Source organism: Vanessa atalanta, chromosome Z, assembly GCF_905147765.1.
Source record: "Vanessa atalanta chromosome Z, ilVanAtal1.2, whole genome shotgun sequence".
NCBI classification, from domain to species: Eukaryota; Metazoa; Arthropoda; class Insecta; order Lepidoptera; family Nymphalidae; genus Vanessa; species Vanessa atalanta.
The window spans coordinates 10,072,461-10,089,809 of NC_061902.1; the positions used below are offsets into that span (position 1 = coordinate 10,072,461).

General features: G+C 31.1%; 2 protein-coding genes across 4 annotated transcripts in view; both read left to right on the plus strand.

The window, feature by feature from the left end:
- The first annotated feature begins 518 nt into the window (after positions 1–518).
- LOC125076251 (probable medium-chain specific acyl-CoA dehydrogenase, mitochondrial) lies at positions 519–12,684 on the plus strand. Of its 3 annotated transcripts, none has more exons than XM_047688341.1 (10): positions 519–725; positions 3,098–3,194; positions 4,177–4,344; positions 4,752–4,852; positions 9,151–9,231; positions 10,251–10,381; positions 10,997–11,105; positions 11,293–11,433; positions 11,656–11,845; positions 12,160–12,684. In XM_047688341.1, the coding sequence occupies exons 1-10, from the start codon at positions 708–710 to the stop codon at positions 12,393–12,395; spliced, it is 1,272 nt and encodes a 423-aa protein (XP_047544297.1). In that variant the 5' UTR covers positions 519–707; the 3' UTR covers positions 12,396–12,684. The 3 variants fall into 3 exon arrangements, with proteins under 3 accessions (XP_047544297.1, XP_047544295.1, XP_047544296.1); XM_047688339.1 differs by lacking the exon at positions 4,752–4,852 and adding an exon at positions 5,130–5,233; XM_047688340.1 differs by lacking the exon at positions 4,752–4,852 and adding an exon at positions 7,237–7,337 and having other exon boundaries at positions 520–725.
- A 1,811-nt stretch (positions 12,685–14,495) lies between these two features.
- Positions 14,496–17,349, plus strand: part of LOC125076247 (nuclear hormone receptor FTZ-F1) — a 69,388-nt gene continuing 66,534 nt past the window's right edge. The window contains exon 1 of the mRNA XM_047688331.1: positions 14,496–14,856. Within this exon, the coding sequence (XP_047544287.1) occupies positions 14,679–14,856 (178 nt within the window). The 5' untranslated portion in view covers positions 14,496–14,678. The remainder of the gene's footprint in view (positions 14,857–17,349) is intronic.

Sequence of the window (17,349 nt, forward strand, 5' to 3'; positions counted from 1 at the left end):
AAAATGATATGTGAATGATAACCGAAATATAAAAGTAGAGTATTGCAGAATAATTGATACTTTTGTATATTATCTAATCCTTGGAACTTAAAAGATTGTTTAATTTTATTTTATTATTAACTATATTAAAAAGTTATTAATACTAGGCTAACTTGCAAAATACCTAAAACACGACTTTTTTTCGTTAAGGATTTTCATACATTTGTATAAATAATGAAATAAATTATTATTTCCTTCTAATATTCGTTTTATTTTAAAGATTTCCTTAAAAACGTAGCATGTGGCGGCGAAGCATAATATACTATTCATTTATACCCTTTCAACAAGTAAAAAGTACCACCTTAAAATATATGAAGGCAGTCAGAAATATAAGTTATCATGTTTTTAGAAAAACTTTGAATACTAGCTTAAGCTTCAAACCACTTTTGTTATGCTAACATGAACGCACCTTATACAGCTGTCGAATAATTCTTGCAGTTAATGTTACCTTTATCTTATCTGTGCATATTAAAAGACGAAGCACGAACGAATACGAACACTTCTTGCACTGCTCAACACAAGAGCAAGTGTTTGTTTTGGAAGCATTTAATTTTCTTATGATTATTCGACGTGGATTGAGTAAGGTCGTTATAATATTATAAATTTATTATCGGGTCTAAAGTCTAGCACAGAAGTCATCTTTTTACAAAAGAGCTGAAATTCGAACTATGAATCCTCTAAGCCAAGTGAGTAAACTTTTCCATAGTTATAATATTATTATTACTTAAACTACAAATAGCTTTAAGATTATCAATTTAACTTAAATAATGTTTCACATTTTAATATTCCACCCATATGACTAGCATTATTTATATGTTTAAAGTTTCTATTATAGACACGAGTCCAAAGTTCAATGTACTGTGTACTGGCTGAAGTTCCGTTTATCCAAAGTACACTTTGCTTTTGCGTGTAGTGTTGTATTCTTAATTTTTTAATATGTAATTAGCTAATACTACCCTTTTATCATCTATTTAAATTAAAAAAAATATTATTCTTAATAATAACCAAATTTTGTTTTGCTGTTACCATTACGTTTTTCTTCAAATTATGTTACATAAAAATCACGAAAATGCTTTTATTTAAACAAGGTGTTTGAATATCGTTGCAATTTTTTGTATGCTATCTATCTGTTTAAGTTTTATGCTTGATTAAAAAATCTTTTTAAAAGGTTTTGCTGTGCAATACATATCAGTATTTAAAAATATGCACTACAGATAAAGTGTCAGTATTATGCAGTTGTGTATAAAATGTAAGGTAATATAACTATATTAGATAGAATGGTTTATGTAAATAATATTTTAAATTTACCAATAAACATAAGTAGTTCTACCTACATCTATACCAATTTCTAAATTTGTTTTCCATAGATTTGCTCTAGTTTTAGATATTGTTTGTTCGGTATTATATATATAAAAAAACTAAGTCCTTCCTTGGAGTTCCAGCACGGTTCATACTTATAAAATTAAAACCAAAGTAACTCTGTATTAGTATAGATTGTTTATTACCTGTTTTTTTAAAGTCTGAAATATTGATTTTGTAATGCTTTACATCCTAACAATTTAAAAAACACACATCATATCATTAAATAAATTGTAACTTATAAAATGTCATTATCATTCATAAATATAAAACTTATACATACATGCAAATATAATATTATGCTATAAAAATTGTGATGTAAGTTTTGTCGAGCATTTGTAACTACTTATTAACGGAATGGGAGTGTCATTAGTTAAAATATATAAAATAATCATGGGCTACAGAAGAGTATTAATATAGCTTAAGTAAAAATGGTTTGTATTTTTATACACATAATAATGTTCTCGAGTTAAAATATGCAAAAACCTTACAATTTAAATGCTGTGCTTATCATTAATTCTAATTTATGAGATATCATATTATGATGTTGTTTATCTTATACTATAAGTATGTTTTTGTGTATACTTTTTTGCCTAATACAAAGACTTTTTAGAATTATATTTTTTATTGTGTAATAAAATACAAGCACATTTTTTTCAAAGCTGTGACTGTGTTCTTTATAGTACATTCTAGAACCTTCATTAGTTGTACTAATCTTTAAACTAACTTGCGATGGAAATGTCGTAACTTTTTGTTAAATCATTGCTGAGTGATAGAGTTAGCTTAATATGAAATTATCTTATATACTTAGACTTGAAATTTAAATAAACCTATTTCTAATATGGTACCTTTGATAATGGTGTAATAGCAGGATTACTAGATCTAATGTAAAAATAAACTTCACAAAAACACATAATTTTCTTAAATGTGGGTGGTTTTTAAACTATGGATGGTTGATGCAGTTATGGATAATCACTACATAGACTCCAAATGCAAGTAAATAATTACGATGATGATCATACATGTTTCAATGTTAAAAACAGTGTCAATCAAAATATTCAATAATATTGTTCATACTTTAAAGATAATGTATGGATATAATTTTTTCTTATGGTTATGAAGGGTTTATCTAGTATTCATAATTTTTATATATAAATATTTTAAGAATAAGCCCTTTAATGGAATTTATTCTATGATTTGTAAAGGCGATGTATACGAACTTGCGTAGAATAGTTCATTAAACTCAAATTTAATTAAATGTTATAGAACTTTGAACCTATTAACAAAAAATATGTATAGATTGTACAGTTTGAAGGTCTATCTTTAAAGGCATTATCATAGTTAATGATATTATAGTAAAATAAAAACGTATATGTTTGATAATTTGTTAGTACATAATATTTTGAGTGTTTTTAAAAACCAATATGTATTAAATATATTTCAATATTTATATTTTATTTTCTAGATAATATTTTAAGTCACATAGTTAAATAAAAATAACATCTTTAATTCCGTTTTGTAGGCTAACAAATAATTACATTACTGATATTTGCGGATGGCTACTAATAAATATTAGACACCAATCAAACTAGTATTATCCCTGCACTTCCAGTGACGTCGTCTGCAAGGGCGGCGTCGTATAAAAATATTAAATACGTTTTGTAACAATCGTCAAAATTAATCCTACACGTCTTTTCAGATTGTACGCGCCACGCGCCCTATTTATCGTAAGTTGTCGACGTCCACGCCTGTGGCGTCATCAGCGAAGCCCATTCCTACCACTGGCATGTGCTTCGGTAAGTTATTTTATTTACAGCTCCGTTCTCCTTTTAAAGAATATAACAGCTTCAAATATGGCAACAAGTTGGTATTTATTTGTACCTGTTAATCGTTGCCAAGACAATGTATTACATAATATTATGTAATTGTTTATCAGATGTTACTGTTTATCGAACATAAATTTGGGTTTAATTCTTAAAATGTTTACTTCGAATAATAACTATATCTTTAACGAGCTATCTTATCGACTTCATAAAATGATTAAATTTTATAAATGCGAATGGTACATTGATAATATAGATACTCATTCCATCACTAAGGGGCATCTAATAATAACGCGAGGCGATTAGGTAGCAGGTACTTGCTGTAGGTCGAGGCAAACCTCATCCAATGGGAGGAGAGTGAAAAAAGAGATAAAAAAAACGTACGTCAATTTATTTAAAAAAAAAATGGTATTAAATGAGATTTTATCTCTTAATATTATGTTTATTATTCAACTACTGTCTACGAAGTGGAGTAAAAACACAAGCCGGCACAAGGTACAAAATCTAATCTATTAAAGTAAAAAAAAAAACAGTAATGAGGTATCGTAAATTATAAATATTCATAATGACAATTTGAACTCGTTAAACTTTACCTTATTGTATTCAGGCTATGAGAAACATGTACTATAATAATAAATTGAACGTCGATCGAGGAATTTGTGCATAAATTATGGTTATTGACAAACACTACATTATTGGTTTTTGAAAAATACTGATAAACAAACACACAAAGGCCGTAACTTGATTCTAAATAAAATTTACTCGAGATTTAGAATGTTAAGTGCAAGCAGAATTTCTCAATTTTTCAAACAAATTTCTTCACAAAAATTCAACCAACAACAGGCCAGAACATGTCCAGCCTGGGGTCGTAACGCCGGTCTTGGTCCTAATAAAATTAATTTAAGTATATTTTTCCATACCTACTTACTTTTACATTATTGAAACGATATTTCAGAGTTAAACGATGAACAAAAAGCGCTGCAAGATCTGGCTCGCAAATTCACAAGAGAGGAGATCGTACCAGTTGCCGCTCAGTACGACAAAACCGGCGAGTACCCGTGGCCCATCATAAAGAAAGCCTGGGAAATCGGTCTAATGAACGGACACGTTCCCGAGCACTGCGGTAAACTTATTTAAATCATAATTCTTAATCTTTAACTTCGATACGAAACCACTCTAATAACCTTTGCATCCTGAAGTAAATTTGTTTTGTTGTAAAATTATTAATGTCATAAAGAAATGATCTCGTAACTAGTAGTACTAAGAGTCGCTATTTTTTAATTGTTTTCAGAAGAAGGATAAACAGTCGTAGCAACCATTAGTTATAATTGCAGTATTTAATATTATGTATATAATTTTTTTTATTATTTTCTAATTTACATTTACTATATTTTTATTTTATATTACTTAAAGTACAAATACTAAAGTTAGAAAACAGCCAATTTATTTCTTCCAAACGATTAAAATTATTAATATAAACTTAGAAAGGTTGAGCAAAAGTGCTTTCGAATATTAACTGTGATTTCGCAGGAGGAATGGGTTTAGGAGTATTGGAGAGTTGTTTAATCTGTGAAGAGACAGCTTTTGGCTGTTCCGGCATTATGGCAGCGATGTATATCACTGACGTCGGAGTGAGCATTACGGCTTTATATGCTAGTCTTGATAAAGTTTTGGAACGCATGCGGTTTTATTTTTTTAAGGATTTTTTTTCATCATCATTATTATTTATTCAATTATAAAACGTGACTGACTTTTCGGAATAATTATAAATATTTATTTCAACGGGCGTACAATGCGGGTCGCCAGTCCGCCTTTAGGTAATAGTTTCCCGTAAAATAAACCAAATATAAAATAATTCTAAGTGAAAGAAGTGTATCTTGAAAATTAGAAGAAAAGGATGATTTTCAGGGGGCATGGGAAACTTTGGAGTTCTCGACGAGTGCATAATTGGTGAAGAATTTTCCTTTGGATGTAGTGGTATTGGGACAGCCATTGGCGGCACTGGCCTTGGAGTAAGTCTGTAAAACGGCGACTTTATAATTATACAACTTTTAACTATACGGATTAAGGTTTTTTTGTTCAATCTGTCATGTAATAATTGTAAATAAATTCTTAGTTAATGTAATTTAATGCCTGTAACATGCAACTGTTGACATTCATATCTTACACACACACACACACACAGTTTTATAATCTCTCCAACCCACGCAAAGTTAAGGCATTATGAATTTGTCCTTTTCAAAAAACAAATCTATTGTCCATTTAACATTGTTTATCACTCGCATCAACCTCGATTTTATTGACAAAACTCGCGTTCAAATTAATATTCATGGTTAAACAGATAGAAGTGTCGTGAATGTTATAGTTATATACGATTGCAGTTATTTATTGTTATATATGTATGTATACAAATACCATTTTTATTTTTTATAACTCTTTTTTTATATTTATATCATAAAAGTAATATTTTAAATTAAATAATGTTAATTTCATATCTTTGTATCGTTTGCGATGTATCGTAAGTATATGAGATTCGTATATAACACCATTTTGGAATATTATGTTTATATAAAATATTTATCAGATCGAAAAAAAAAAACAGAATTTATCGCCTGTTCCGCTTCTTGATCATGTACGACTGACGTCATCATTCGGCCATGAAATATTTATATTTCCCAAAGAAACTCAGAAATGTAGATTTTTTTAAACATATATATTTTATTCACAAGCATTATATACATAATTATAATAATTAAATAATATAAGACGTCCAAAGAAAAGAGTTAGAGTTTGGATTAAAGTATTGTTTTCTTCTAATTTGACACTAGCTATAATTTACTGCGACTTAAAAACAATTTAATGTAAATCGGTATAAAAAAATATTTATAATAGTTATTAGGGGTACTGCTTTGGGTGTGTTTTGGGCATATATTTTACCATCACAAATTTACTGTAAGGTTGTAAGTGTTATGATCACGAGTGTTTTTTATATATTTATTTATACTATTCACTGTGTAATCACTACTGTCCGACTGAATCTTCGGCTTCGGCCAGATATGGCCAAAGTTTTGCAAAGGATGCTAGGAGATGTTTAAAAAATAATTATTTATATCAATTACTAAAAACTTCAAATCGTTGTATTTTTGCAACGATTTTTTCGCTTTTAGACAATCTTAAACTAAATTTCTCATGGCTATTGTATCTTCAGCTGAGGCCAGAAATCGACGTTCAGTCGGACAAGACTAGTAAATTCGGTCGTAGAAAATAATTGAACCATATATATACTCGAGGTATTTGAGTTGAAGGATGTTCTTCCGACGTTATTATAATTTCGCTCGGTCGGTCAGCATGATATGGAAAAAGCAATGCTCGCAATATTTCACCGACCGACCGAATCATAAAATCCGTAGACACTCGAAGATAACTGACTCTTCACCCTTCTTGGGTTAGCATGTTGAAATAGTTATGAACAAGCTACATCGCTATTATTGTTTGGAAGAAAAAGTCAAATGGGGGAAACCCACGCAATAAATGGACTGACTTCATAAAAATGGCAATATACCGTTAACAATAATTCTGTTTTCAATAAACAAAAACTATTGCTATTATTTTAGTTATGGTATAATTGCAGCCATTATATACAATATTATTATATAGAGTCAACATTTATTTTTTCAGAGGTTTCAAATTATACAATTATTATTCGGTTCGTGGTTGTTCACAAATTAAAATTATCTTAGTACTTAGTACATCAGATTGGCTCAAATACTTCTTATATCATTTTAAATCGATTCGGATGTTCGAGATCAACGTATATAAAGTGCATTTCCAAACGATGTTTATTTAACGAGAGCTTATCATTAAAGGAAGGAAAAGCTTTGAATGAAATAGCATTAATCAATTCTTAACCAAATTGATTGATACTCATTTAATTGTGAACGTGCGTTTTTCATTAGTAAGCACTTTTGTCAATCACCTTGTAACTGTATTTCGCCACGTGTCATCAATTTCACAGGTGGTATGGATATGGGGATCTTTGATGGGTGTATGGTAGCGGAAGAGCTGGCCTACGGCTGTACTGGTATCATGACAGCAATGGAAGCTAGTGGTCTAGGCGTGAGTCGTTTATTATTAAACGTTACGCGTCCTATCAATTTAATTTTTTCCCTAGATGTGAAATAAACAACCAAATTAGGGCTTTTGTGAAAAAACGCCCTTTAAAATACTTTACTGCATCTAAACCTCTGCAGAACTGTTGCAATGTGTGGTGTGCTAATGTGTGGTGTGTCCAATGTTCGCATTTTTCAAGCTTAACATTTCCATTATCGATTATTTTTCGATTGTGTTTTGATAACAACTCCTCGAATACTAACGAATTAAAAGCCGTTTTAATTTGGCTTGAAGCAATCGAAATACGATCGAATTTCCTTTGGGCGCTGTTAATGTTTTATCAAAAGCATGTTTAATTAGTGTTTCCTTAACATTTATTATTTATCACATTACACTTGTAGACAATATCATTCGAATTAAATGTTTTAATTATTCTTGTTACTCCTTCGAAACGTCTAATGTAAACTTAATTTTACATGTTTTAGTAAATCAATTCAAATTAATAAACTAAAATATCGATTCGAATACTAATCGCTTTTCAACTAACGATAGTAAAACTAAATCGAATGTAAATTTATTCAATTGAATATCGCTAAACGATTTTCAATTAATCTTAAAAATAAATGCATGATATTTCTGAGTAATTTAAAAAAAAACCGTGTCCAATATTTTCATCATTCCATCTTCATTATTTTTATAATAACAAAATCTTAATCGCCTCTTGACAAGAAAAGCGATCCCGAAGTAGTCGAATTATGTATTAAATTTAATGAAAAAAATAGTTATAGCACTGGTCGTCGGGCTTCATCCTGTGAAGTGTAATCGAATTTGCGGGATGTAAAACGGGTTGCTCGTCGTATCAATATACAACAAGTAATTTCAATCTAGTAATTATGTTCACTTACTTGGGGGTAGTAAAAATCATCAGATATTCATATTGTTGTGTTCCGGTTTGAAGGGTGAGTGAGCCAGTTGTATCTACAGGCACAGGGGACATAAAAACTTAGCTCCCAAGGTTGGTGGCGCATTAGCGATTTAAGGAATGTTTAATATTTCTTACAGTGCCATTGTCTATGGGCGATGGTTACCGCTTACCATCAGGTGGCCAATACGTTCGTCCGCCCACGTATATTAAAAAAAGAATCGGACTATGGTGATTATAAACGTCATGATAGTGCAAAGAACTGGATTGATTGATTAGGTCCGAAGCGATTTTTCGTGTAAGTAGGTCATGGACGCGAATTAAACCGATATGAAAATTACCTCGCGTTTATTTCCGAGCAATTACACTTTTTCAATTAATAATCATTCGATTACGCTCGACGACAAGGGCTATACCTATAGCCTGTGACGTAACTTAACCCCCGATGACAATCCGTCACTATCTACAGTAGAACTATTATGTAAGAACAAGAAAGTTAATTCGAGATTGATTATAATAATCTAAACTAAAAGAAACTCATCAAAAAAGCGATTAAAAGTCAGTTATCAAAATTTAACAAGTGAGATATGAAGAGAGTTCTTATAAGTATGAATATAGTCAGCAGTAACGATACATTTTTAACTTAAATTATATTACATAATATGTACAAACATAATAACAGGCAACTATAACGGAAATTGACATTTCAAGCGCACACTCACAACTATCATTCTGCGTAATAAACAATGAAATTTGGCTACGATTTATCTATAGCTTATGCAATATAATATCTTTTAAAATGACACATACACTTGAAGGGCCCTTAGTAAGTCACATATTTTTTAAAGTGAAAATAAAGCGCAAAATTAAATTAAAGTTTATAATGCGATATTTCAGCAAACTCCCGTTATACTGGCCGGTAATAAGGAGCAGCAGAAGAAATATCTCGGTAGATTGATCGAGGAACCAATAGTTGCTGTAAGTTTGACTTCATTTGGATTATATTTTTTCTTTACTTTATTTACAATTGATTTTGGTACCGCTTGTTCATCAGATATTCTACCGCTAAGCAACAGTACTCAGTATTGTTGTGTTCCGGTTTGAAGGGTGAGTGAGCCAGTGTAACTACAGGCACAATGGACATAACATCTTAGCTCCCAAGGTTCGTGGCGCATTGGCGATGTAAGGAATCGTTAATATTTCTTACAGCGCCATTGTTTATGGGCGGTGGTGACCACTTATCGTCAGGTGGCCCATATGCTCGTCCGCCAACCTATGCCATATAAAAAATGCTTAAAACACGAGGTCATTTGATTTTATTTTTTTGAATGAATACAAAGAACTTCAACTTAATTGACTTTATTAATGAAAGTAGGTAAAAAAAATTAGGCTTTAAGGAACCTGTTGTCTAATTGGAAAACGTACCTTATTCTATCTTCAAATAAACAATTAGATTCAAACTGTATCTAAGTAACTGTAACCAAATACTAAGATACATTTTCTATTTATCTTACGATAAATACTTCAATAACAATTTGTGGATGTGGATTATCTCTATGGTGTCGTAAACGACTAAAGAACAAACCTCTATATATTCTATGAACAGAACATCTAGCTCAAATCATATCATAATGACTGATGGCCGGTTGTATAAGGTAAAACGTAGTCAGATGATTAAGCAGTATGTTTGTCAGGCATTTAAAATGGATTACGTGGACATACTTCGTCAACACGTCACGTGGTCGTTAACTGGAAAAAGGTTATGCGAATGACGACTTAAATACAATTTTGGTATTTTGAATAAGTATTAGTATCGTAGTTATTGATATTCGATTTGATTCATTCCTAGTCGTATGTTAAAAATGACGTTGAGTAGACGTTAAAATGATTGTTGAATCGGATTATTACCTATTTAATATATGTTACTTTGAATATGTAACGCAATGTCGCATAATAATATGACTAAGTACAATAATTCATGTGAAATGTCCCACTAGGCGTATGGTGTCACTGAACCCGGTGCTGGGTCGGACGTAGCGGGTATTAAGACGAGGGCAGAAAAGAAGGGCGATGAATGGATCCTCAACGGACAGAAGATGTGGATCACCAATGGTGGTGTTGCCAACTGGTGAGTGGACGTAGCTATTATTCCCTGCAACCGGTATCCCATAAAGCAATCTCATCCTTCATACATTGCGTCACTACACATTAGGTAATCACCCACGAATACTTGCAAAGATTTTAGTAATCATCCTAAGACCTAATATAACCTTTTTGTGTTTTAAAATAATGTATTGATAAAAACAAGATCAAATATTCAAGACGATGCCTTTTATTAATGTACAAACTACATAATCTCATGAGTTCACTATGTCTGATATCGCTCACGGCGGCTAATCTCAAGGGAGACTAGCGAACTCGGCAGGGCATGTTATGCACGAGTGTGCTCAAACACTGCCCTCTCTATTCCCCTTTACTCGACGCAGGAACATGCTGTTTGCTTAATTTAAAACAACAACAACAAAAATAACTACTAAAAATACTACTAATAATATTACCCGTGTAAAAAATGTATAATACCTTTATACATTTTATTTCATTTATATTATTTATTTTATTTTACACGCAATTTAATATCCTGCTCATTAATATGAAAAACTAAAAAGATATACCTATATTAAATTATACACAATAGCACTAAGGACATAAAAATATATTATATTTTTTAATTTCTTTTGCGAAGGTACTTCGTACTGGCGAGGACGAATCCGGACCCCAAGTGCCCGGCCAGCAAAGCCTTCACCGGGTTCATCGTCGAGAGAGAGTGGGCGGGAGTGACCCCAGGTCGTAAGGTAAATTGATAAAACATATCAATGCAATAATATATAAACAAATATTGTTTATTATAATAAAGATGTTAAGATTTGTCTCTATTTCATAACGTACTCTACTAGACAAAGGCCTCCTTTCCTTTTTGAGATTATTTTATAATTAATTTTACAAAAATATGAAATTTGTTAAGTAAATATGTTTTTTTAGGAATTGAACATGGGACAACGTGCCTCAGACACTCGTGGAATTACATTCGAAGATGTACGCATTCCCAAAGAGAATGTGCTGATCGGAGAAGGCGCAGGATTCAAGATAGCCATGGGCGCTTTCGACAAGACCCGCCCACCTGTAAATAGAATTATATTTTTTATATACAATTGCGACTTAAAAAATATAACTCAACAATGTATTTTAAATAACTATGCAAATTTTTGAACCATTATTCTATTTATACAATTTACCTAATATTGCTATAATTATATGGAAATTGATGTATATTTTAGCAACCATAAAAATAACATAATGATGTCTAATAGATCGTAATTTAACAACAAATCCCCCTTTGTACAGGTGGCGGCTGGTGCCACAGGTCTCGCTCAGCGAGCGTTATACGAAGCTACTAAATATTCACTCGAGCGTAAAACATTCGGCGTTCCCATCGCCCATCACCAAGCCGTAGCGTTCATGTTGGCAGACATGGCCGTCGGTGTAGAAACAGCACGTCTCGCCTGGCAGAAGGCTGCCTGGATGGTCGATCACGGTATTTTAAAACGCATTATTTATTTCGCTCACTTATAAAATCACTATAACACGTTGAACTTTGAACTATTTATTGAAGCCTTGTTACTCACCTTTCTATAAAAGATTTGACTTTAATGGGCAGCCACCCCTTTCTGAAGCCAACCCTCCTTAAAAATGCTTTAGTTGCAGTTTCTGGCTACTTGCTTAATTATATTGATAGATTTATTATAAGCAAAAAACCGCTATAAGATTTGTAATTTGCAATTTACTAAAAAAATATTTCTTCCGCTAGATTTATATATAATTTTAAAATATACCATTTTCAATTCACAGGCCAGAAAAACACCGTGATGGCGTCTGTAGCTAAATGCTACGCTTCCGAAATTGCTAACAAATCCGCCTCAGATGCCGTACAAGTATTCGGTGGTAACGGTTTTAATAGCGAATATCCTGTGGAAAAACTCATGCGTGACGCAAAAATTTACCAGATCTACGAGGGTACATCGCAAATTCAAAGACTCATCATTTCCCGAGAAATCCTCACAGAAGCTAAGCAAAGCAACGCTTAAATCGTCACATGTTCATTTTTGAGAGTATGTTTGATGAAAGGCTGACTATCATTATACTGATTCGATACCAATATATTTTTATTGTTTTGAGAGATTTTTTAAACCATTAAGAAAAAGTGCCTTAACAGTTGAGATACAATTTTATATCCTTTACAAAAAAAAATATTAAAGCAGTTTAATGTCACATGTGCTTGGTTTTTTTAATAGTCTGTGGTCCTATTTTTGTATGTTAGACATTGTACCTGTAACTTAAGATTCTTTATTGAAATAAATTATATGGCACAGGTTACACAATTTATTTATAAATATATGTTTCTAGTTATGTTTCAATTATAATATTTTACACAAATCAGTAGTGTTTTATTTTATTTTTCTTTGCTTATTGTAATTTGGGGATAACGCCCTCACAACAACTACATTATAGTTACAAAAACCTTCTACCTCATATTTTATACAAAACATAAAATATAATTATTTAATTTGAGGTAATGAATTGAAAAGGTTAAGATACGATACTTAAAATAAATATAGATAAAGATATTTATATAATATGAATTTGAACACGTACACACCAACGCGAATTATATTTTGTTTTCCTGGCCAAAGCCGTACACGAAAACAAATAACATTGATTTAAAACGTTTTCTTTTAAATAACATACATTTTGCAATTTAAATAGTTTCAAAGCTATTATATCCGTTTATTCATCCCAAAACAACCACAGGTCTGAGGCGATTTTTGTATAATTTTCCTGTATCATTATTGAAATATTATCGTCGATAAAAACATTAATTTTATTCATACAATCCGAACGGGTATCTAGTTTATATGTTAAGAATATATCTTGTAAAATTAGAAAAACGTAAATATAAGGCTGTTAATATTTCACCTGTTCAAACTTGAAATACTTTTAAATCAACAGGATATTATTATTTTTAATGATAGACAATGGTATATTTATATAAGTCATAACATTATATGAGCGTTCAAAAGCAAGTACTATGACATTTAATATGTTGGAACTATGTAATTTAAATGAAAATATTGAATCTAAATTAACGACTCGTGAAACTAGTATGGAAAAGCAATTGTATGTGCGAATGTGTGGTGATTACGTGTTTTTGGCAAACTGCAACTTTATTATAGCTTAAGCTCATATAATGAATAGTAACTGAAATCACATAATATTAGTTTCTTTAACCTGGATTCGTCTAATAAAATCGTCAAAATTCAGGCAATGTAGCAATTTTTGTTAAATTACTTAAATGCTTTTCCCTTTTTACGAGAAAACATTTTAACTTACTAGTTCGTACTATAAATTATATAATAGATTTTTTTTTAGTATTTACAAATATTTTCTTGACTCGGGTAATATTTTCCACATTGCAGACAATATTGCAATTTCCTAAAATTTCGTTGTGCGCTGCGGTTAATAGAGCCTCTGTGCTAAAAACGATATATGGAGTGAGTAGTGACATCTGTCTTAGTCGTAACAATGTAGTGAAATATGACGAAAATTACATTTTAACGTTGTTCTTTATCGACATGGTAGATGGCGCTTACTGCAACCGGATGTTGTAGTCAGTTTAATGTATTTTAAAAATAATACTTTATAAACTTTATGTAATTTCTTCTATAATTTTGAATATTGCGTCATATTGTATATAATATTTTGCAAATATTTTTTTTCGATCATAAGTTAACTCACATAATGCCGAAACTTTGTAATCGCAGTCAAACAGATTGACCTACATTCGAAGCCCTTGTGAAAGGATTGTGCAATAGAAACGGTCATTTATTACACAACTCAGCGTATTCATAAGCAAATGTATTCATTTTGCACTATTTACATTATTTTTTTAAGCAACTAACAGTTATTTGAATTATAGACATTGAAGTACTCTTATATACTTTTACTTTTTAATTTGTATTTTGACGTTTGTAATACGCTTAAAAAACATTATTTGATAGAAAAATATTTAGTTGCTTTATTTTTCTAAAATAGGCCATGACACACTTTTCTAAATTGGGTTAATTTCTCACTGCCCTTTACCGACATATTTCAATGTCAGTCATGAGTATGGGAGCTCTATTGAACCCGAGTTATGTCGGAATATCAAAGTGTAAGTGAAGTGGCCTAGAGACCTACATTTAGTGTTTTATAAGGAATTATTGATATTTAAGTACAAAATTTGAGATAAAATATTTTCTTAAGCAAAGTAGATGATAATTAACAATTCCTGCGGACAGCTAAATTTAGTTGTTTCGCTCAACCGTCCGTAAATGATGCACGAAGAGTCTCCGAAAATGAGTGTTGCGCAGGGTCTGGCCGCTTCTACGAATCAGGCGAAGAGTGATATTGTGTTAGATGGGTCTGCGGAATATGAGATGAGTTCCGCAGACTCAAAACCTGAAAATATAGCGATGGAGATAAAAATTTCCTACATGGAGCCCACAAACGGTATGTAAGATATCACTACTCTACTAATTACATATTAGTCACGTATAACTATAATATGTACGCCTTAACAGATAATTATAACTTGTGCCGGATACGCATATAAATAATACTATAAATGAATATTTTCAATGAAAATAATATATGTAAAGAAAGGTATTCGATACTCAATGTTTGTCTTTATAATATTATTTATAAAATGTGATTTAATTCGAATTAGACTCTATTTAGATTTACTGTACACAGTAAAACTAGTTTTGAGACATGAGGCCATAGGATATATTTTATAAATACTTATATTCAAAACAGACAAGTGCTGGTTGTATAATAATTACATTGTATGCATTGTGTAGACTAGAGGCTACCTGCCCGTACACTCGGTCGCACGGTGTGGCAACGTCGCATTGGCGTTTCGCGCGATCCAACAATGGAATGGGTTGTATGAGATTACGTTTTAAAGTTTTTTAGACGAATAGTCAGTGACTTACGAGTTACGAGTCACCATACGTGTCGTAATAATTAATAGAACGTATATTTATATGAATCGACGATGAATGGACACGACAATTTCATAGCTATTTATTCAGTGGTTGATGTCACTTTGTATTCCGATGGGAGCACGGCGATCTTCTTGATTTCGTTCGGTGTCAGTAGGGCACGTTCACTGCTTGCGTTCTATAGTGCAGTAGAGCTACGATACAAGATCATTAAATGGAATGAAGCAATTGGCCTGATGTGAATAATATATTGTCCTTATAAAACATCAGTTCACTGAATAGTTACAGATAGCTGACATGATTTTAAAATCATGAATAGAACACACGGGTCTTGGTTCTATTAAGAATCTAACAAGTTGAGTAATATATCAAAAGTCAAAAGCTTTGCAATGTGTAAAAACTAGATGGCGCTTGCAACGCTTATTTCCATAAGATACTTAATTATATATGAATTAATTATAAGTGAGTTATTATAGTCACCTTAATTTTCTGCCTCTGTTTCGCTATAAACAAATAAATACATATTTATCTGCAAATTTAATAATACAAAAAACTATCTTAGTTATTGATCTCTACATTGTGACGTAAAATATACAAATGAAATTTATCTGGTTTAAAAAATAATTTTAAGAATTACTCTTATAAATCTTACTAACATTATAAATGCGAAAGTTTGGATGGATGAATGTTAGTTACTTAATCACGTCAGAACGGCTGAATGAATCTGAATGAAATTTGGCACTGAGCGACATAGTCTGCAATAGGTTATTTTTTATCTCTAAAACCTGCAACCCAAACACGCTGGCGAAGCCGCGGCTTGAAACTAGTATATCTTATAATCTATTGGCTGTTTACTTGTAATCGGAACTCAATACGAGGGATTAATGGGTGATGCACATCTTTGTCAAATTTGATTACAGATAAATTGACTTGATAATAATTATATTAAAGGCGATTTTTATATACACATAAGGATTTATATAATACATAATCTTGGCATCAGTTATACAACTTGTTGCTCAGTAAGTAATCCATGTAATGTTATTGCCAAGACATCCTCGGCGAATATTTAAATTTCGCATTATATTATTAAAAATGACCTACTAAAATGTTTTTTAAAATATTTTAATGAAACCAAACCAGAAAAAAAACTTACATTACGGTATGATATCTCGGGTAGTTAGTTACTTTGGTTTTGATTACAGAGAGCGTCGATGCTCTACCAGCTAATAAATAATAGGAATAGTCGAGAATAAACATTAATGTGTATTATTATTACAGCTATTACATAAAAATCTCGAAAATATAATCTAGATACACAATTAAAGAGATCAATATCAGCGTAAGATATACATAATTCATGGTACTAGGGATTATTGTATAAAAGCTTAAATTTATGAGCGTAAAAGCAAAAGCCTATAGTTAGATTTTAATGGAGAAATGTAACCATTTGGTGCACCATTGTTTTAAATAAATTATTTATTTAATAGCTTTTACAAATATATTATTCCATATTCCTCCTACATTTCATGAAATATTTATAATATTTCGAGAATCATATCGAGGCTTGATAGGAAAGCTCTCTTAAAAAAGGATTGACAGATATCTCTAGTTTAGTTATTGTGTGTGTGTAATTATCTAAGTCCAAAATCGTTATTGTGCTGCAGATTGCAGATCGATTATCGATTAGTAAATATATCTGAGAATATTTTTAGTATAATAATTAGAGGGACATAGATGATAGTGTTACTTAGGCGCTACTTTTAATAAGAAGGTTCATCTGCCTGCATCGTCGTCTATCGGTAATGGGTAATTCGGCGTCGAGTAAAACTTCGCTGCAATGGACAAAATTACTTTTAATTATTTTTTTTTACTATTTTGTAAATATTTTAAAGCTAACTTGTCTTCGTGGGGGTAAAATATTTAAACAAAAATTATATCAACTGAATAACAATATTGTGCAAGATTGGTTGACATTTAGAGTCTCTGCTACTAACCA

Bases quoted from the DNA above. Each gene is read 5' to 3' on its own strand.
- LOC125076251 (XM_047688339.1), top strand. The intron at 9,232-10,250 runs GTAAGTTTGACT...ATGTCCCACTAG, and splicing joins TCGAGGAACCAATAGTTGCT to GCGTATGGTGTCACTGAACC. The intron at 10,382-10,996 runs GTGAGTGGACGT...TCTTTTGCGAAG, and splicing joins AATGGTGGTGTTGCCAACTG to GTACTTCGTACTGGCGAGGA.